The 21,672-nt window shown below is 38.0% G+C and overlaps 2 protein-coding genes across 2 annotated transcripts in view; one reads left to right on the forward strand and one right to left on the reverse strand.

Moving 5' to 3' along the window:
• LOC136220405 (putative RING-H2 finger protein ATL21C) overlaps window positions 1-665 on the forward strand; it is a 1,280-nt gene extending 615 nt beyond the window's left edge. The window contains exons 1-2 of the mRNA XM_066008226.1: window positions 1-282; window positions 363-665. The exon at window positions 1-282 is cut by the window's left edge and continues 615 nt beyond it. Coding sequence (XP_065864298.1) covers window positions 1-282; window positions 363-418 — 338 coding nt within the window. The 3' untranslated portion in view covers window positions 419-665. The remainder of the gene's footprint in view (window positions 283-362) is intronic.
• A 14,633-nt stretch (window positions 666-15,298) lies between these two features.
• On the reverse strand, window positions 15,299-19,118 carry LOC136218092 (hydroxyproline O-galactosyltransferase GALT6-like). Its single transcript, XM_066004845.1, has 7 exons — window positions 18,048-19,118; window positions 17,416-17,648; window positions 17,038-17,328; window positions 16,798-16,926; window positions 16,495-16,668; window positions 16,068-16,175; window positions 15,299-15,979 (listed from the first exon to the last, which is right to left on the reverse strand). The coding sequence occupies exons 1-7, from the start codon at window positions 18,898-18,900 to the stop codon at window positions 15,773-15,775; spliced, it is 1,995 nt and encodes a 664-aa protein (XP_065860917.1). The 5' UTR covers window positions 18,901-19,118; the 3' UTR covers window positions 15,299-15,772.
• Between the last annotated feature and the right edge of the window lie 2,554 nt (window positions 19,119-21,672).

A 21,672-nucleotide genomic window follows, 5' to 3' on the forward strand; every position in this document is an offset into this window, starting at 1 on the left:
TCGAAATGGATTTGCAGAAGCTGGAATGTAGTTCTTATTCTGGGTTTTATAGCTTTAATGGGCAGGAAGCTAACCCGGAAAATTGGAAGTATGGGATAGCAGTTAAGTATAAGTTTAATGTTTATAATGATTATCCTAGTTCTTGTGGTGATTGTGAAAGGAGTAATGGTGTTTGTGGTTATGGTGGAGCTTACAATTCTTTTGTTTGTAATTGTCCTACTGCCTTTAACACTACTTCTGATTGTTTTTTTGGATACAGTCATGGATCAACTCTCCAAACAGGTATTTATTTTGATTTTCCCTGTATAAATCTATGTTTTAACTCATGATTTATTTAACTAATAAGATATTGTTGATTGCAGGTACTCTTTTGATGTATTTATTGGGATGCTTATTTCTGATGATTTGGGGGTTCTAGATTCATCACTACTTTCATAAGAAAATAATTGTATTGATGAATTCAATTTGTGAGAAAAAGAAGTATTTAATGTATGAATGTATGTGCAGAAGACTACAGGTGAGTTTGTGTAGTGTAGATTGGGTGAACATAGTTGCAAGTTATTTGTCTTTTATGTTTTGTATATCAGAAAAAGTATAGAGATTCTTTTTCTAATCAGTTGTTATCTGAAAGTGGGAATATGATAAAGGGAGTAAAGTGAGCTAATTAATTAAGATTATCATAATAAAAGGAGAAGATTAGAAATTGAGCATATATAGAGGAATAATGATGAAATTATTAAAAACAAGATAGAGCGATGGGAATGAGATTCTTTGTAGAAAGAAAGAGAGTATATATATATATAATCACTTTCACTATAAAAGGTTCTTTAATTTATATATCCTCAAGAAGCTTTAATGCCCCAGTGTTTTTATTCTCATTGGAAGTGCCTTCTTTCTAGATAAACATTTCACAAGGTCAAAGCAGCTATAAATTTAAGCTAGATTTCACCTAAATATCACAGAATAAATACCATAAAATATAGATTACCTATTTCTAATTTGTCAAAAGTAAAATCAATATTCAAAAAATACATTTTTTCAACATTCCAAAATATTAAAATCTATAGAAAAAGAAATATATATTAGGTTTCTTCTTTGACAGAATAGATGATAGAAAAAAAATCTCTGCTTTAGATTTTTATATATCTAATAACAATCTACCTTCTTTAAACTATTTCAGTTTCTATTCCAAAAGATTCCAACACAAAACTAGTTCAAACAAAATGCAAGTATCACAAAAAAAAAAAAAACAAAGAAATAAAAGAAATGGCAATTCTAATACATACAAATGTACTTAGAAAATGAATTCATCAAATACAATATGATCGAAATTCTAATTTCAATGGATTAGATATTTAAAAAACTTTGTCGAAAAATAACTTGCAATTCGATCAAACAAAAGATGAAATCGAAATATGATTCTAGCTACAATAATGCTACAACCAATATCAATGAACAATGAAATGAAAGTTAGATTTTAGCTTCAATTAAAGGCAAGAAAAAACTGCCATCTATGCATCACATGCGTAAAAATAACATCATTTAGGAACGTTAAAATAATGAAACAAGTAAAACAAATAGAATCTTTATTTTTATAGATTTCAGCTTGGGACAATCGTATCAACCACTTCTCCATTCAGCATGAAATGATACCGCATATAGGTAACAGAAAGCATAATTGTCAACAAACTTTTGATGCAAACCAAGTTGGAGCATAATCCTACTCAGATAGGATCATTTAATGTGGTCAGAGGCCTTAGTAATGTCTATCTTGAAGTCCACATCACCTTCTTTACCTTTGACCTTTCGTTTCATAGAATGAATGAGTTCGAAAGCCATAATAACATTGTCAGTAATCAAATGTCCAAAGATAAAAGTTGATTGCTCCTCAAAAATAATCGGAAAGAAGGTCTTCAGCCTGTTAGTAATAACTTTCACTAAAATGTTGTAAATGACATTACAGAGTGACATAGGGCGGAGATCTTTTATAGACTCGGGACTTTCCACTTTTGGGATAAGGACCACATTTATATTGGAGAGACGAGGAGGAAAAGTACCAGATTGCAGGCAACCGTTGCAGCTGATAAACAAGTCTTCCCTTATAGATTTATAGAAATGTTAAAAGAAGGTCGGGTCAGGCCATCCAGTTCTAGGGACTTATCAGGGTGCATGGCAAAAGATGCTTCTCAAAATTTAGCAATAGAGAAAGGAGCCGCCAGATTCTCATTCATATCAGGAGAGACACATGGATTAACAAAATCAAGATTCAGGACCTATCATCATTATCATCGATGAAAAGATTGGAAAAATAGTTAGAAACAACATGTTTCAATTCTGAGTGTTCCTCCGCTCAAGACCCATCAGCCCTCTGGATTCTAGTGATCATTTTATGTTTCTTTCTCGATGAAGCAATTCAGTGGAAGTATCGATTGTTCTTATCGTCCCCTATAACCATAGGCTCTTAGTGTTGCCTCTAAACGTCGTCTTCCTGCAACAATAATGTATTAAACTTTGCCTTCGCCTCTTTAACATCACTAGAACCAATCTGACTTCCATCAGCATTAAAGTTGTTGTCCTCCACTAACAATCCAGATTACACCTCATGAATCATTGTTTATAATTGAAACCCCAGCGCTCCATAAAGCCTACATTCTGCATGAGACATGAGCAAAAATCGGTATCATCATAGTGACTCTGGTTTTTACAGACCTTGTGCATGAAACCAGTCTCTCGGAGTTAGTCGTTCTCCATGCGGAAAGAGAACTTCCTAGGTGGGGTCAGGTAGGTTTCAAATGCAGTTTAAGTGGGTGGTGTTCTGATGCGAACAGGCAGTGCAAACTGGCCTCAAGAAACTGTCCAACCAGCCCTAACTGACTAAGCAGACAATTTTCTAAAAGAAGAAAGGGAGATTTGAGAGAGAGAAAAACTTAGCTGATTTCATTCATGAGAAAGGTATGAGCTCATTACAGAGAATATATGACCCTTCTAACCTGGAGACCACTACAACAGAATAAGGAAAACAGGACACCTGTAACTTCATTTAACAGACTCTTAACTTATTCAAATACCCAAAACGTCAAGCTAACAAGTAAAACGACATTGCTCTAATTAATCCATATATCAACTCACTCCCCTTTAAGGAACCTTATCCTCAAGGTCAAAGTCAGGGAACCTCTGAGCCAAATCATAAGCAAATTCCCAAGTGGCCTCATCTGGTCCCTTGTCTGTCCACTGAACCAGAACCTTGGTGGCAGCTCTATTGCCTCTCTTCACCATCTTCCGATCCAGAATCACTGCAGGAGCTGGAGGTTGAATGTAGTTGCCAGGAAGTTCGGTTGAAACCACCACTGCTTCAGATATCTTCTTCTTCAGTTGCGAGACATGAAAAACGGGGTGCACAGTAGTACCAGCTGGTAATTGAAGCTTATAAGCGACCCGGCCAATTCTATCTTCAACCTGATAAGGACCATAGTACAAGGGAGATAGTTTTTGGTTTTGGCGTTGAACCACAGACTGCTGTCTATAAGGCTGTAACTTCACAAAGACCCAATCCCCAATGGCAAATTCTCTCTCTGAGCGGTGGGTGTCAGCTTGTTGCTTCATGCGGTGTTGAGCTTTCTGCAACTGAAATTTCATCACCTGCAAGGCCACTTCTCTGTCCAGCAATAGTTGTTCTACCGATTCCACATTGGAGTCTCCAGGGTAATAGGGAATATATAGCGGAGGTGGCCTCCCATAGACTGCCTCATAGGGGTCATTTGTATAGCAGTGTGAAAACTAGTGTTGTACCACCATTCGGCCAGAGAAAGCCATTTCACCCACTGTTTAGGATTTTCATGAGACATACAACGCAAATAAGTTTCTAAACACTTGTTAACCACCTCCGTTTGACCATCTGTTTGGGGGTGGTAAGCAGTTGATTTCAGCAGCTCCACTCCTTGTAGTTTAAACATTTCAGTCCAAAAACTACTAACAAAAATTGGATCCCTATCTGATACTATGGAGGCCGGCATTCCATGGAGCTTGAATATATTATCAAGAAAGAGTTGAGCCACTTCAGTAGCTGTATAAGGATGTCCTAGGCTGAGGAAGTGAGCATATTTACTCAGCCTGTCTACCACCACCATAATGACCTCTTTTCCCTTAATCTTCGGTAACCCCTCGATGAAATCCATGCTAATGTCAGTCCATATTCCTTCTGGTATTGGCAAGGGTTGCAATTTTCCTGGAACGCTTGTAGTTTCGTACTTGCAAGTTTGGCACACAATGCAACCTCTTATGTAATTTCTTACATCCCTCTCCATTCCTTTCCAGTAGAAAAGTTGTTGCAATCTCTTGTAAGTTGCTTGCATTCCAGAATGACCACCACCTGATGAATCATGCACTAACTTGAGCAATTTTTTTTTCAATTCAGCATTATCTCCAACCACCAGCCTTCCTTTTCTTCGTAGTATAGAATCCCTCCAAGTGTAAGGACCCTGACCAAGAGAACCAGACTGTAATGTTTCAATGAGAACCTTCAATTTTGGATCTTGGGCCCAACTAAGCTCTACTTCCGGAAGTAAACTATGGGCTGGAGTAGAAACCGTAAGAGCAGCAAGTTCTGCTGCAGGGAGTCTAGATAAGGCATCATCAGCTATGTTCTCTTTCCCTTACTTGTAAGAGATTTCGAAATCATACCCAAACAGCTTTGCAATATATTTTTGTTGATGACTAGTAGTGATTCGTTGCTCCAATAGGAACTTGAGGCTTTTATGATCAGTTTTAATGAGAAACTTCCTGTGTGCCACATAATGATCCCAACGCTTCACAGCGTAAACAACTGCTAGCAACTCTTTTTCATAAACTGATAGAGTCTGGTGCCTAGGAGCCAAAGCTTTGCTAATGTAAGCAATTGGATGGAGGTCCTGCATCAAAACAGCTCCAATGCCAACATCACAGGCATCTGTTTCAATCACAAAAGTCTTGTGAGGCGATGGTAAGGCCAGAACTGGAGCACTAGTCAGAACCAACTTTAAAGTTTGAAATGCTGCTGTAGTTTCATCAGTCCAAACAAAACTATCCTTTTTGAGCAGGTCTGTGAGGGCCTTACTAATCACACCATATTGCCTAATGAAACGCCTGTAATAACCCGTTAAGCCCAAAAACCCTCTTAGTTGTTTGATGTTAGATGGAATTGGCCAATTGGCTACTGCCTCTATCTTTCTCGGATCCGTAGACACTCCATCACCATGTATCACATGTCCAAGATATTCAACTGAATGACTGCCAAAGACACACTTACTTCTTTTAGCTAACAATTGATGTTCTTCTAATTTCAAAAATACCCAACGAAGGTGTTGGACATGGGTGTCCATGTCTCTGCTATAGACCAAGATATCGTCAAAAAACACCAGAACAAACTTCCTGAGATAGTCTTTAAAGATGTGATTCATTAGGCTCTGAAAAGTGGATGGGGCATTGGTTAACCCAAATGGCATCACCACAAATTCATAGTGGCCCTCATGTGTCCTGAAAGCTGTTTTGTGGATATCTGATGGGTGCATTCGGATTTGATAGTACCCTGATGTGAGATCAATCTTTGTAAAAATTGTAGCTCCATGCAATTCATCAAGTAACTCCTCAATAATGGGAATTGGGAACCTGTCCTTCACTGTTTTGCCATTAAGCTCCCTGTAATCAATGCACATCCTCCATGTGTTGTCTTTTTTCTTGACTAACACCACTAGAGAAGAGAAAGGACTAACACTGTGTCTAATAGTCCCATTATCCAACATCTCCTAGATCATGGCCTCAATGACATCCTTCTGTAAAGCTGAGTGCCTATAAGGCCTAATGTTAACTGGGGTGGCTCCTTCCATCAATGGTATCATGTGGTCATGTGTTCTCATTGGCCGAAGAATAGTGATTTTGTTAAACAGGGAGTGGAACTCTTGCAGTAAAGGGTCTAATGCCTCAGGGACTCCTTGCACCTCCGATGAATCAGAAGTTTTCTGAACCTGAGCCAAATATGCTGTGTGGCCATGATGCAGCATTCTCAGCATATTACTTTCGGATATTACCTTCACCTGTGTAGAAGTAATGCCCTGCAAACTATGGTTATTTCCTCCAACCTTAAAGGTCATATTAAGAGAATTGAAGTTCCACATGATGTCTCCCAAGGTGATCAACCACTGGACTCCTAGAACCATCTCACAACCTCCCAAAGTCATAACCAAAAAGTCTGCTTCAAATTTCTGACCCTGCATTTCCCACTGAAATCCTTCACAAACCAAGGAGCACTGCATTATTTGCCCATTAGCAACTGTGATCTTAATTGGATCAATGCTTTTCAATGCATACCCTAACCCCTTCATCACTGTGAGATCCAAGAAGTTTAATGTGCTGCCTGAGTCAATAAGGATGTGTAGTGCCTTCTTCTTAAATTTACCAACCAGTCTCATGGTTTGAAGTGACCCACCTGTAATTCCCCCCATTGCACATAGAGAAATAAGTGGTACTTCCTCCTGATGAACCTCATCTTCAATGGTTTCTTCCACTCCTTCTTCAGGGCATTCCTGTACCAAAATGGTGTGTAGGTATTTCTTCTTGCACTGATGGCCAGGAGTGAACCTCTCGTCACACCAAAAGCACAAATTCTTAGCTCGTTTATCAGCCAGTTCTGCCTCAGTTAACCGACGAGCTTTGGGTTGCTGATATTGAGGTTTAGTAATGTTTTGGTTAACTGGTTTAGAGGTGGTATTAAGAGGTGCTGGTAGTAATTTAGGGACATATGGAGTTGGTAGTAAGGGTGGGTGAGGTTTATATGGGGTAATGGTTGTAGAAGTTCCAGCAGAAAATTGTGGCTTATTACTGACAATGCTTCTCCCTATCTTAACTGTATTCAAGTAATTTTCTTGTATCCTAGCAAGTGCATAAGCTTGTTGCAAGGTTTTTGGACTAAGCATTTGCAATGGAAGACCAATTTCATCCTTTAGCCCACTAAGGAAACAACTTAAAATGTTTTCTTCAGATAAGGTTACCTTGTGTGAGCAGGAATCAAACGCCTCCAGATAATCCAAGAGTGTTCCAGTCTGGGTGAGCCTCTTGAGATCTGCCATTGGATCCTCATAGACTCGTACTCCGAATCTACCTTTAATGGCGGTTAGATATTCATTCCATGGAGGTTCTGCAAGTCTCCCTCTGCTCCTTAGGAATGACTGGTGCCATTCCAGTGCCATGCCTTCTAAATGAAGCGAAGCTAGTTTCACCTTGGACTCAGCTGGGGTATTGTCAATCTGAAAAAAACGCTCACACCTGAACAACCAGCCTTCGAGTTCTGAACCATCAAAACGGGGAAAATCAACTTTAGCAAATCTGGTGGATAGGTGATAGGGTTGTTCTGAGTTTGGGCCTAAGTTGACTGTATGATGATTAGAAGAAGAAGAAGAAGAAGAAGAAGAAGTGTTCACAGTGTTGAGAAAGGTCTTGAGTTCTTCAACAATGGAACCTTGCTGCCTCATCATCATCTCCTCCATTCGTTTGTTATTTTCTTCAATAAGTTGCTCCTGTCGTTTATTGTTCTCGACGAACATGCTTTTCACCATCGATTTCAGATTGTCTTCAATCTTTTTAAGCTCTTGAGACCTAGTTCCATCTGCTATGAGAGAAGATGGAGTTTGGATATGGCGGGATAATTTTCACAGGGAAGGAAGGAAGCTCTGATACCAGATGATACCAGACAATTTTCTAAAAGAAGAAAGGGATATTTGAGAGAGAGAAAAACTTAGCTGATTTCGTTCATGAGAAAGGTATGAGCTCATTATAGAGAATATATGACCCTTCTAACCTGGAGACCACTACAACAGAATAAGGAAAACAGGACACCTGTAACTTCATTTAACAGACTCTTAACTTATTCAAATACCCAAAACGCCAAGCTAACAAGTAAAACGACATTGCTCTAATTAATCTATATATCACTATCCAGATCCGCCCTATTTACCTTAAATCGAGTACCCACCAAATCTGCTAGATCTACTCCATTTGAACTGTTCATGGGGAATAAGCCCAAATTCTCTTTCATGAAAATTTGGTTCATGAAAATTTGGGGTTTTTTGGCATATGTTAAACGCATAGTATCAGAAAATTGGGGGTTTATGTATTATAGAAAATTATTTTAGGATATAAATATTTATAAATGAATTGTTCTTTATCATTTGTTTTATGAGATATAATATGTTTAACTATATATATAAAAGCATTGATCTTTTATCACAAGTAAAGAAGTTAAATAAAAAAAGAATCTCAATTTTATGTAAATAATCATAAAGTGTTCATACAAGTATGAAATGTGACATTGTACTTTATTATTTTAAACTAATAAGTTGATAAATTTAAATTGCCCCCAAGTCAAGTAAGATGTTTAGGGATTAACATAATATTGTTGAGACTTGCATGTAATAATGTCTTATGTTATGAACAGAAAGCTGAGCTCACAAGCTTTAGATATTCAAATATCTAGGCAGTTACATGGATCCGGTGAAGGAGTTCATTAGGATTGGAGACCGACTTGAGATAACAAGATGGATGGATTTAGCTAATATCACATGTTTCGTCTCATAGGTATTAGTAGGTATAAGTAATTCTCATACTCAAACAATCGTTAATTAGTGATTCCGGATTGTGGATTGTGATACTTAGACTCTGTCCGAACACGATCCATAACATAAAGGACTCTAGGATGTGTGAGGACAAGCGTTGGGTATCACATAAAGCAACTGCGAGGTAGTTAACGTTAGATTGAGAATTCGTGACTCTTGATAAATGGGAGATATATCCATGGCTTATTCTGGAGAATTAATTTGAAATCCTTGCAAGGTGATATAGTTAAGAGTGGAAATGGAGATTTCACTTAACTTATCTATTCAGGGTTAATTCTACTTGGACAAGTAAAACAAACGTCTCATAATATGTAGTTGACAAATTCCATAGTTATGGATTCATTTAAGGATATAGCTGATGAAGGATCGAATTATACTAGACCTAATACGGAAATGTAAACGTCAGTATCAACCTGACTTCTTATCGCTTTGGAAGAATGTGACGATTCTGCCAATAACAGTCTGCGCACTCATTCTGTTATATGTTTAGTTGAAATTGATTCGGTTAAATTAATTCCAATAAATATATATGGCTAGTAGTGGTAAGAACCTAATGGGTCACACACAAAATTAAGACCGAAGGACAGAACGATATTTAGAGAGTGAATCCTAGGGGGCCGAAATTGATATATATATAGTGGGTTACTAAACCCAGCCCCATATTCACACTTCCAGCCCCAGAAAAAGACCTAACCGCCCTTTGAACAAAAACTGAAAATTTGAATCCCTCCCAAACTCTCTCAAAGTCTCCCAAATACATTTTCATCCGAATCAAAGACAACACATTTGATGGAAGATAATCCGTGATCACCGAGAGTAGACGGGAGTGATGCTACGTCCGAATTCGAGGTATTTTTCCGATTTAACTTCCTTGCATTTCTGTAATTTGAATTGAAAAAAAAAATCTGGTTCGGCACTCGGACGTGTGAGTATCACGCCCCACCTCATGGTGGGGCGTATGAGTATCACGTCCCACCATGTGGTGGGGCGTGATAGCCACACACCTCACCATGAAGTGGGGCGTGATGTTCATACGCCCCGCCATGAGGTGGGGCGTGATACTCACACGCCCGAGCATATTTGTGGCTGTTTTTCGGGTTTAGACACCGAAACGCTGTAGAAATGTCACGTTTTGGAATGTAATGTTCGTTATTTATCATTTACAGGAGGTTTCGTGGGAAGAATTTGACGGAAACGGCATAGATTACAGCTCGCAGTTTTTTCCCAAACAAACGTTTCAAACATATCATGAAGCTGTTAACTGGGCAAAACAGACGGAAATTGGGATCGGGTTCGAGTTAACCACAGCGTCGCACAAGACGGGGCGCAAGTCCAAGTGGATATTGGTTAAATGTGCTCGTGGTGTTAAGAATTATAAAAGGAAAAATGATATGGATATGGATGTTATACTACGGAAGAATACAAAAACAAAGTTCTGTGGTTGCAAATTCCAGATAAACGTTATGAAAATCGCTGAATTGGGCGGTTGGGTGGTGAATGGGATTCCTGGAGATAGAGGACAGCACTGTCATCAGTTGGCTGTATATCGTCGGGGCTACAGATAGATGAGCGGACTAAGCCCGGCTTCCAAAAAACTTGTTCGTGAAATGAGTTCAGCTCAAGCTAAGCCTTGTGCTATTTTTGCTGCAATCAAAGAAAAACATCTGGAGGATTGCCCGACACAAAGACATATCTATAATTACAGGGAGAAAATCAGGACTGAGAGCTTTGAGGGTCGGGATGTAATCGGTCAGTTTTATCGGCTTGCTATAGATAAGGACTATATACATTGGATGTAAGCGGTGCCGAGCAGCAATGTCGTGACTCACTTATTTATGGCACATCCAACATCGATCACACTGTTCCGATCTTATTACTTGTTTGTTGGTATGGATTCAACATATAAAACAAACAAGTATAAGATGCCATTCTTTGAAATCATTGGAATGACGCCTTCAAACAAAAACTTCTTGATCGCCTATGCAATCATGAAGGATGAAACCGAGGGTAGTTATATGTGGGTGTTACAAAAATTGAAGCTTTTGCTCCAACCTGATGTGCATCCGACAACCATTGCTACAGACCGGGAGTTAGAACTGATGAGGCCGGTTCGTGAGGTATTTCCTCATAGTCATCATTTATTGTGCACATGGCATATTAATAAAGACGTGGAGGATAGAGTAGGCAAGTTGAGTGGAATGAAGAAGTTTGGTGAAATTTTTAAGAATTCCAAATGGAAACGTATAATTGAAGCCCCGACAGTAGCCGAATATGAGGCGGCAGTGGTAGCCATGAAGAATACTACTGGCAACTGGCCTTATATGATAGATTACATGGAGACCACATGGCTAGTGCATAAAGAGAAGTTTTGTCGAGCATGGACGAACAAGGTGTTGCACTTAGGAAACACCACAACCTGTCGAGTGGAGAGTTCACATGCACAGTTGAAACAGTGGTTGAATTCATCTACTGGTGCACTCGATACAGTGTGGGCGAAGGTGCACAAGGACATTGAGGCTCAGATCGAGGCGATCAAGTAAGACATTTATTCTGTTATTTGCTTTAATCTTTTAAAATTTAATACATTAGTTTTGTAATCCTTCATTGTATATAATCAGATACTCACTCGAGGACTCGAGAAGAAGATCTGCGGTGAATCACTGTGGAGAACCTTTCGCGTATCTCGACTTACACGTTTCACATTACTGCTTGGCTGTACTAAATGATGAGCTCAAGCGTATGCACGGAATGAGTATAGATGTGGTAAGTGAATGCGGATGCGTGTTGCCCATGACTCATGGCATTCCGTGTGCATGTGAGCTTAAAACATATATTGACACAAATGAATCGGTCCGTGTTGACCGCATCCATCCTTTTTGGAGATCTCTTACGTTTGAAGGGTTGAGTGACATACCAGTTACTACTCCAGTATATGCTGACGGGTCTGAGGATCACCGATTTTTTCAATCTCTTGTGGAAAAGGTTGAAAAATTAGATCCTTCAATGGTGCGTAGCATATTGATGATGATTCATGATCAGATAAACCCGGAACAAAGTGGCTTCAAAGAACCTGAGGTCAAAGACACTGTTAGGGGTAGACCAAAGGGAAATTCATCAACAAAACGTAATCCGAGTGCATGGGAGTACAGTCAGGCACCACGAGGTCGAGCACGGTCCTCAGGTTCGAGGAGTAGTCGTAGTCGAGGCCGTTCCTCATCCTCATCTATGCATAACAGCCAGATGTCGGGTATATTTTATTTCATTTATATATATGTTGAAGTTAAAGTAAATATATTTTTATTGATAAATTTCATATATTAATATTTTCAGTCGGATTTGATGCGGATATCGCCGGTTACCACCATTTACATCGGGTTCAAGGTCTCATCGTACCATTTATTACTGGATTCCATGATGTTGTAGCAGATGGTAACTGTGGATTTCGTGTTTTAGCCGATGCCATCATTTATAACCAAGAGGAGTGGAAGCTGATGAGAGTGCTCATAGAGAATGAGATGCGGGCAAACCGTGATCTGTATGCGCCAATGTACGGGAACGGATTTGATGCTGTCCTCACACGTATTAAATGGGTAGGAGCGGGTTGTGGTGAGTCTCACTGGATGGTGAGTCCGGATGACTTATTTGCTGCTGCATCTGTATTGAACGCAGTAATTTTTCTCTTTACTACACAATAATTAGGATGTTGCACTATACTGTCGATGCGTTCGGACGATGGAAGACCACCAGAGCGAGAGATTGTGATTTGTCATTTGGGGAGTTATCGTCACTACATACGTCTTTATTTACATCCTGCGTTTTCAGTGCCTCCCATTGCCACCCAATGGCGTTTATTTTGTCATCAGAGTGTTCGTCACTTGGAGAATCTATACGCTGAAAGGAGAAAGGCTTGGACTAGATTATATTAGTTTTATATGTTGTGATTAATAATATTTATTAATTAACTTATATTATTTTTTTGTTTTAAGTACAATTCTGTAGTTACGGGTTTAACGGCCTATTTACGGGTTTAACGGCCTATTTACGGGTTTAACGGACTATTTACGGGTTTAACGGACTATTTACGGGTTTAACGAACTATTTACGGGATAAAAAAGCTATTTTTTTGCCAATCCGACACGCGGGCGTGCGGCTATCACGCCTCACCGTGTGGTCGGACGTGATAGCCTCACGCCTCATCGCGTGGTCGGACGTGACAGCCACATGCCCGACCTTGCGGTGAGGCGTGAGGCTATCACGTCCAACCACACGGTGAGGCGTGATATCTGTACGCCCGACCGCGAGGTGAGGCGTGATGGCCACACGCCCGCGTGTCGAATTGGTAAAAAAAATAGAAATTCCCCTCCCAAAACCCATGAAAGGGCATTTTCGTCCTTTCACAGGGCTAGGGGTGGGAATTTGGGGCTGGGTTTAACAACACCCTATATATATGGGGTAATTGGACTAATTAATTTATCTAGGTAATTATAATTGGATTATAGTTATGGTTAAATTAATTATGAGATCATATTAATCAGTGAGTATAATGTAATTATATGTCTAACTATTATTATCCTAACATAAATATATACGTATAAATATTCTAATTGGATAAGAATTATTAATTATATATTTATATGTGGATAATGTTAATTATTTTTATTTATTTAATTACAAAACCTAATATGATTAGAATTTTAATTAATCAATTTAAACCTAATTGGATTAGGGTTAGGGAATGGAACACTATAAATAGACCCCTATAGAGATTTCAGCCAAGAGAAAAAGGGAAGAGAAAAATTCTTCCCAAACCTCACTCGATAAATTACTCATCTAGTTCGTTCGTTTCTTAGTTCGTGTGGATACCGTTAGAGACAATCTACACTTGATTGTTTTAATCGGTTGATTACTAACCTTTTGATTTTGTTTTTGTTTGTGATCGTGATTGGCGGTTGATATCCATGTGGGCACTATGTTTGTAACTGTAGATAGTTCGTCAGAAAATGTACATATGTTTAATCCCTTTTGATATGAAATAACGATTAACGGATCTTGGGAAAGGAAAATACATAAAATAGATAAAATTTTATATTTCTGTTGTGCCTAGATTTGTCTATTTTCCTTCATAGAGCTCTTCTCCTCTTGTCTGACACAAATAATAGATCATTACGGTCACCGATCACACACCACATGAAGGGGGAACGAGGTTTATGCTCACGAAGCAAGTTCTAAGATAGGTGTCTAATACTCACGTCCGGTTGTCCATAAAAACTCATGCATCTACATGTAATACAGTCTGAAGTGGAGATAGTAAAGTCAATATGTGATTTAGAGAACGACAAAATAGAAATGTCAACCTTATTATTCCAAATAAGAGTTAAGCTGCCACTACGACCTTCTTGATCAACTACAAAGTAACGTTGAAAATTTAAAACACACTTTAGCTACTCAATTTTATTTAAATGAGCTAAAGTTTCCATGAGAAAAATGAATGACAGTTTGCAAGATTTGGCCAAGTTATTCAAAGCGATCATTGACGGGGGTTGCTGAGGCCCTGTCAATTCCACGAAACACCTATCATTGCCCTCGACGGGGCTCCTCCATAGACTCGGCCGATATATTAGTGCTAGCTTAGGCCCTAGCTAGCTTTGTTGTATCACTTCCTGTGTTCATAATATTGTCCCCATCCTTCAATTTCCTAGTAACTTGAGCCGCACGCTTCCTTTTCTTCTCTTCGTTATCCTCAATATTGGCCAAGTTGTTTGAGTCGGCTACCATTTCATCAACAGTTCCGTTACGTCTTCCTAGGATCACATTGTTGCCCATATCTTCTTTTAATAGCCCCCAGATCCACTTACCCCGTGCAAGCTTGAGCTCTCCTTCTAGGATGGTAAAACGTGAACACTGAGAGAGTCACTACGCCCAAAGAGACCACACAAATAGCATATATCACAGGCATTTGGAATCCCGTACTTGAACTGCAATGCAATTGAGGTTTCCGAATGCAGTTTGAGTTTCTTCCAACATTTCAAGAGGACACGAACATCAATCTAGACTTTTATTCGCATACAACTTTTCCACCCACTAGAATTATTCTTAACGTCATATTCCACAAACTTCCCCCAAAAACTGACCAAATAATTTCCCAACCGATAACAACATAAATTTGATTGGTACCTCATGCACCTACACCCACAAGAACATCCACAATAGGGGAACAGTTGATGGCACATCACCTTGTTGTAGATGGTGTAGAGTTAGAAGTCCATCAAAAGTCCGGGGGCTCCTTCCATAACTCTTTTCACACCAACATCAAGGGCATAATATAGTTGGAACATAAACATGCCTCCCCCTAAGTCACGAATCCTTATGCCCTTCCGAAACTTGATTGTTTCATCAGTGAGGAAATGGGAATGGCCGACCAGACAAAAACCATTCAGGAAGTTATCAATTCCTTCGGTACCCTAATCCACAAGTAGTTCATCACCCTCGTCTAGGCTTTAGGCTAGTTTTGCAAAATTGTCTTCCATCATGCACGGAGAAAAACAGATACTGCTAACGGCGGAGGCAAATACACAACCCTCAAGTCTGACATGAGGAAACCCTAGGCGGCGCACATCATCAACGGTGTTAGAAGTTGTTAGTTGTTACATATCAAATGCATTTTTTGGCGGCAGCCATATACTTAGAATGTCACATTCCTCAGTTGACATTATAAAATAATATAATTACAAAATAGAAATAAACAATGTCTATAATTATCGTCTCACATCACTTGAGACTATTTTTCCCACAAATACAGGGAAAACCTATATTCAGAGTTTCATCTAAAATTCATTCTTTCCACTCCTATCCTCCTATGTTTTCCCCCCTGCACTTGAGATTTTACAAAATCAGCAGTATAACCCCCTCTCTCTTCCCCTCCCCTACCTCTAACATCATTGTTGCCTTTCCCACAGTATTATCCTACAGCAACCAGGGAAGTTGGTCTCTGTCCTCACAACTACAAACAGAAAATAACTTTTCTACTCCATGAGGATCAGAAATCCACCATATGTTGAATCCTTCTGAATATGTACAGAGATGAACTATTATATCTGCAAAACTTTTTACTTTCGCTATCTAGCCATCTGTCATCTCATATTGCAGCATTGAGCGTTTCCCTGGCGTAATTTGTCCCATAGGCATATCATCTGCCTTGGAGATTGGTAATGAGCAGTGTTATAATCTTCTATGCATCCAAACTGGCAAAATTTCAAGCTGTGCACGTACTCTACGGGTTTTGAACTATTGAATTTTTCCACCCACATTCCCATGCTCACATCTTCCATTTTAAATAACTGCACCAATCACATATTCATTCAGATTAATCATACAAAGATTCGTGACAGATGAAAGAAAAAGGAGTGATGTATCGATTTAACATACTCTCAACTTATGAGTTTGAAAGTCTGCCACTATAGATTCAGCAATGTCGGAGGACACAATGTAACCTGGACCATTGGCATACGGTGGGTACTCTTCTTCTGGCCATTCCTGAGTTACAAGCAGTTGAACAAATATTGTCAGCAATTAGTTTTGGAATCCGCAACATATCATGAAATTCATACATTTCTATCAAATACTAAAACAGAGTATAGTTCAAATTATAATCGGACTTGAAATGCATGGTTGAATAATACTCGTTAGTGAATCATGTGCAACAGACACATTATCTTATGACTTGGACTTAGATATGTCAACCCCATCACAAACCAAAACAGGGAAAATCTGTGAATAAAATAATGATGTCATCGACATTCGACCAAGAGCAAAACAAGTACAGTAATCTTCCGAAAAATTGCAGAACATATACCTCAAATGTCACAGCCCATTTACCACTGCGCAAAGGCTTGTGGTAGTAGTTCATGTTTCCGACATATAAACTTCTATCTTCATGCACCTGCTTTGCTTCTTTGATCACAGCATCCACCCTCACAAAAGTGTCATCGTCGCACTTCATAATATACTTTGCAGCTACATCGCGGATCTAGTAAAAAAAAGAAGGGCAATATATACAGTTCAACTTAGCGAGCTTTTAGATATACAACCTTGAGAAAAAAACAAGAAACTAGAAACAAGAAGAAGCAGCAATGGTCCGTCTTGCCTCACCACTCACCCCATATTCACAGATAGCAACCGTCTTCAACACAACGAGGTCATAATTATCCATGTATGGAACTATAACAATATCACCAAAATACTCTGCTTCTTTCTTTAGCTCTATGTTTATTTCCTTTCTTCCATGCTGTTGAACAAAAGATGGTGTTCCAGTGACTATTAACATTTTCAACTAATAATAGTTTTAAGAGATTCAATGGTTTGGAAAACTAAGTATGAATTCCTTTTCCATCCTCACCAGAGCTACAAAAAACCGAGCGACCACTTCCGAAGATCTTATCAACTTATGCTGCATCCAGGTTTTCCTCACAGCCATCCGTTCCGCAAAATGGTTGCCAGCAGAGAGAATGCCAATAAAAAGCTCCACTTGCCCATCAAGGATTGGAGGTGCTTGCCACTTGCTAGACATCTCAAGATGCTGTTGCGGTGAAAAGCTTGGATGTGAGGAAGGTAAAGAAGCAGCAAAAACAGAATGCATATCCACATCCCCGTTCAAATATAATCCAGTGGCATCCTCGAGAACAAATCCCTATAAACATAACAAAAAATTAAGATGCTCAGCAGTTCTCTATTTGTCAAGGGAATAGGAATTTCGTAAGTTCTTGCAGTTGCTCACAGTACGATAGGGGAAAGAAGTGATATGTCTCCCATCAACATTGATGTGGTAACCTTCCAAGCCAGCACTGACAGTAAGAACAAACAATTTGCCCTCAGAAAAGGGGAATGGCCAATTGTACAAGATCTTATTCTTCCGTCCTATCAGCCTATTCAACCACCATGAGGCCCTCGAATCTTCGGAGTTACTATCATCATCTCGAAGCCATTTCTCGCATTTCACCTGCCCATCGACTTCAAATACACAAATAACTCAATCAGTCTCACCAACAATGTAATAAAAATATAGAGTTGAAGAACAAACACATGAGATTGAGACAGATGGTGGATAAATAGAGCAAATTGAGCATCTACACTAAAACTACAAAAGGATTAAAAAAAAGGCCGCAAGAACATGTCAAAAACAAGGATAATGCATCAATGCCAGCCAAGACTGCCAATTACAAGATAGATAACAAGCAATAAGAGACAATACATCATTTTCAGATAATATACACAAATGCCTAACTTGAAAATAAATTATTCAAAGCGAAACTAACAAACGACAAGTTATTATATATTCAAACTATAATATAAAATTAATTGGAATGAATTTGCAGCAATAACAATGCATTCCAGGACAAATTTACTTACCAGTTTCCTCATCAGCCCGAGAGCTCCATCCCTCACACCTCAACCCATTTCCCCATTGCATTCTATAGCAAGTATTCTGCTCAATCACGGGTTTGCCACTCCAATCACCCTTCAATCTCGGATTAAAATGGAGAATTCTCGGCGGGTCTTCCCCGTCAACGGTCTTTAGTCCCTGCAACTCCATCATGAACTGTGACACCATCAACTCCTCCTCCCCCTCCTTCAGAATCGCTATTTTGGGGTCCTTTTCCGGGTGAGCCCATCTCGGAATCGCCGCCACCGTTATGTGGGAACCCAGAGTGAGTCCGCAAGGGAGCTCTATGATCCGGTTACGTGCCAAAAAATCCGACCCGGACAAAGCTATCGAATTCGGGCACTGATCGGTGCGATTGTCGGTGGTTTTGGTATCGTTGCGAGAGCGTAATTGAATTTTACCGGACTCCAAATCCCCCCATAGCTTAATCCCCGCAAGCCACGCCTCCTTAGCCGTCTTGTGAAGCACAGAGAATTCATCGGAAGCATCAGTGGAATCGAAAATAGTCCCGTTGAAAAAAAGACCCGACAGTGTCCTCTTTTCTCGCATTCGCCTTTCAGGAGAACGGTGAAGGACTGGAGGAGTTTCAAATAAAGTGAGCTGAAGTTCATCATTTCCGGCGAGTAAAGGCCTGGGCAAAGCATCGCCGAAAGAGCCATCGGCGGAAGTAGAGCCATATTCAAACCCATAACCAGCTTTGAAAACGAGTGGAAGCTCAAGGCTCATAAAGAGCAAGTAAACCAGAAGAAGACCCATCAAGGCCTGTATCAATGTGAGCCGACTCATTGAAACAAAAGAGTCGAACTTGACTCGCTTCATTGTATTGTCGGTGCCTCGTACAAATACAAAAAGGCTTAAAATTGAGAAACGGGTAAGTACGGGGGTCTTTTATAGTTTGCTCTTGAAACCCTAAAACCTAAATTTGAAGGAAACATGGGTTCATTAAGCAAACTTAAGAAACAGAGGAAACGCACGCTCTTTACCAGGAAGAAATAGATAAACTGCCATTAAAAGAAGGAAACTGAATCATGCAACTCTTTTAACCTCTCACTAAACTACATTTATTTATTTAATCCCCTGACCTGTTTTGACTCTATTTACCTATCCCCACCTGAATTAACGACACCGTTTTCAGTTCTTTCAATTCTTATTAGGGTGGTACTTCTTTCAATAACTTATTCTTATTATTTCCTTTTTATCATTTGTTCCCATTAATCGCTTGGAGGTTGACATTCAGTGGTCTATTTTCTAATTAAAATCGGATTTTGACCCAAAATGGGTCTTTTAATAAGGATAATTCCTTATTCAGAGCCCAGTTACAAATTATTCCTATTGTGGAGTTTCATTAACTGGATTCGAAATCGGAAGATTAGCTTCCGGTTTCAATGTGTAAAGAAACCGGACTTCCAGTTTCTTAATATATTTTTTTATATGAAAAATAGAAAACTTCGGTTTTTTTAAATTTTTTTTTTTTAAAGCTTTCATGTCCTTCTTTGCCTTTACAAAATTTAAAAAATAAAATTTCAAAAAAATCCCTCTATATTTTTTAAACTTTTAATTTAACTTCAACCCTTAACTATTTATTTTTAAACTTACTAATTAAATATTATCTTACCAAATTAGTTAGTAATAAACGTCTAATTCGGTTAAAAATGTTTTATTCTTTTAAGTATGACTTTAAAATTATATTTTTAACAGTTTAAATTACGGTTTTTACAGTTTCTTTATAATCACCGTACAGTTTGAAATTATATTTTTGACAGTTTAAATTACGGTTTTTACAGTTTCTTCATAATTTCAATGTTACCAAAAAATTACGGTTCGAAGTAACAATTAAATAACAGTTAAATCATTTCAAACTGTAATTTAAACTGTTCGAAGTGACAATTAAATGTTCGAAGTGACAGTTAAATATTCGAAGTGCAACAACCATATTTCAAACTGTAATTATAAAAAAACTGTAAAAAAAATTTAACTGTCACTTCAAAGATCACGGAAAAGTTACAGTTCGAAGTGACAGATAAATAACAGTTAAACAATTTCAAACTATAATTTAAATTGTTCGAAGTGACAGTTAAATGTTCGAAATGTCAATTAAATATTCGAAGTGTAAAAACCATATTTCAAACTGTAATTATAAAGAAACTGTAAAAACCGTAATTTAAACTGTAAAAAATATAATTTCAACTCATATTTAAAAGAATAAAACATTTTTAACCGAATTAGATATTTACTATTAACTAATTTGGCAAGAAAATGTTTAATTAATGAATTTAAAAATAAATAGTTAAAGCTTGAAGTCAAAATAAAAGTTTAGAAAAGATAGAGGGATTTTTTTAAAATTTTACATTAAAAATTTTGAAATGGCGGACACACCTCTTCACAATTAAAAAAATATATTAAAAACAGAAACCGGAAGCTAGGCTTCCGGTTTCTATTTTTTAATAAATAAAATAAAATAAAATAAAATAAAAATGAGAAACTGGAAGCTAAGCTTCCGGTTTCTTTGCAAAACGAAACCGGAAGGCTGGCTTCCGGTTTCGCTTCCGGTTAAACCAGCCTCACAATGGGCATAAAGTTTAACTTGACCTTTTATATGGTTAAAATTTCTTTTTAAGCCCCATTTTAAGGTAAAATCCATTAAAATCTAGGCATAACACCCATTTGGATCTTAAATTAAGGTTTAAAATTTAATTGGATCCAAAATCATCAATTATGTCTCGAACTAGCTAAAACAGATCTTATTGTAGTCTATATCAATAGTCAAAGTTTCCGATTTGAGGATATAATAGAGACTCAATTGATAATTTTTACTTAATTTAAAGATCTAATTGATGATTTTGATAGTTTAAAGTTCTAATTAATTTATAAGGTTTAGTTTAGATACCAGATGGGTGTAATACCTAAAATCTACTATAGTATTGGAGAAAGAAGTAAGAAGGTCACGTGATGATGAACTGCACAGCACATTCTATTCTATTCTCTTTGGTGGTGGTGTGGTGGCGGCCTAGTTGTCATTCCTTTTCACAAGTGTTTTTTTTTTTTTTACATTTTAGTATTATCTTATTTAATTGTTGTTTCTTTCGGAAAATGAAAAGCAATAATGGAATTTATAAATAAATAGACCGTTGGAAGAAAATTTGAAGCTGGAGTTGGGTGGGTGTGGTGTGGTAGGGCTATAAAATTAAAATTGTAATCGTTGGATTTGTCTGCTTTTGTGTAATTTTAAATTATTGGACTTAAGAAAATAGTAGTACCACTTTTCAATGTCATGCCAATAAACAATCACACTTTATTTACTTGAATTAATTCATTAATTCAGCAACTGGAAATGAAATAGTGATTAGGACATGTTTCAAAAAAACATATCGACCTCTTCTTTCAACATCTCATTCTAATTTCCATTCTCATACCATCTAAGAGCCTGCTACGTACAAGCTGACATTACCAAACATTTCATAGTATCATATGTTTTCATATTTTTTTAGACTAATAATTATAAATAAGTGATTGTTCTCCTATCCTGATCGGTAAACAATTTATCTTTTATATATAAAATTAGATGTTCGGACCATTTGAAGGTATTGATTA

This window comes from Euphorbia lathyris, chromosome 2 (genome assembly GCF_963576675.1).
Source record: "Euphorbia lathyris chromosome 2, ddEupLath1.1, whole genome shotgun sequence".
NCBI classification, from domain to species: Eukaryota; Viridiplantae; Streptophyta; class Magnoliopsida; order Malpighiales; family Euphorbiaceae; genus Euphorbia; species Euphorbia lathyris.

Coding starts and splice junctions, on each gene's coding strand:
- LOC136218092 (XM_066004845.1), bottom strand. CDS start 18,900: ATGAAGCGAGTCAAGTTCGACTCTTTTGTTTCAATGAGTCGGCTCACA. Junction 16,927..17,037: donor CTCGGTTTTTTGTAGCTCTG/GTGAGGATGGAA, acceptor TTTGTTCAACAG/CATGGAAGAAAGGAAATAAA. Junction 16,176..16,494: donor AATGGGCTGTGACATTTGAG/GTATATGTTCTG, acceptor CTTGTAACTCAG/GAATGGCCAGAAGAAGAGTA.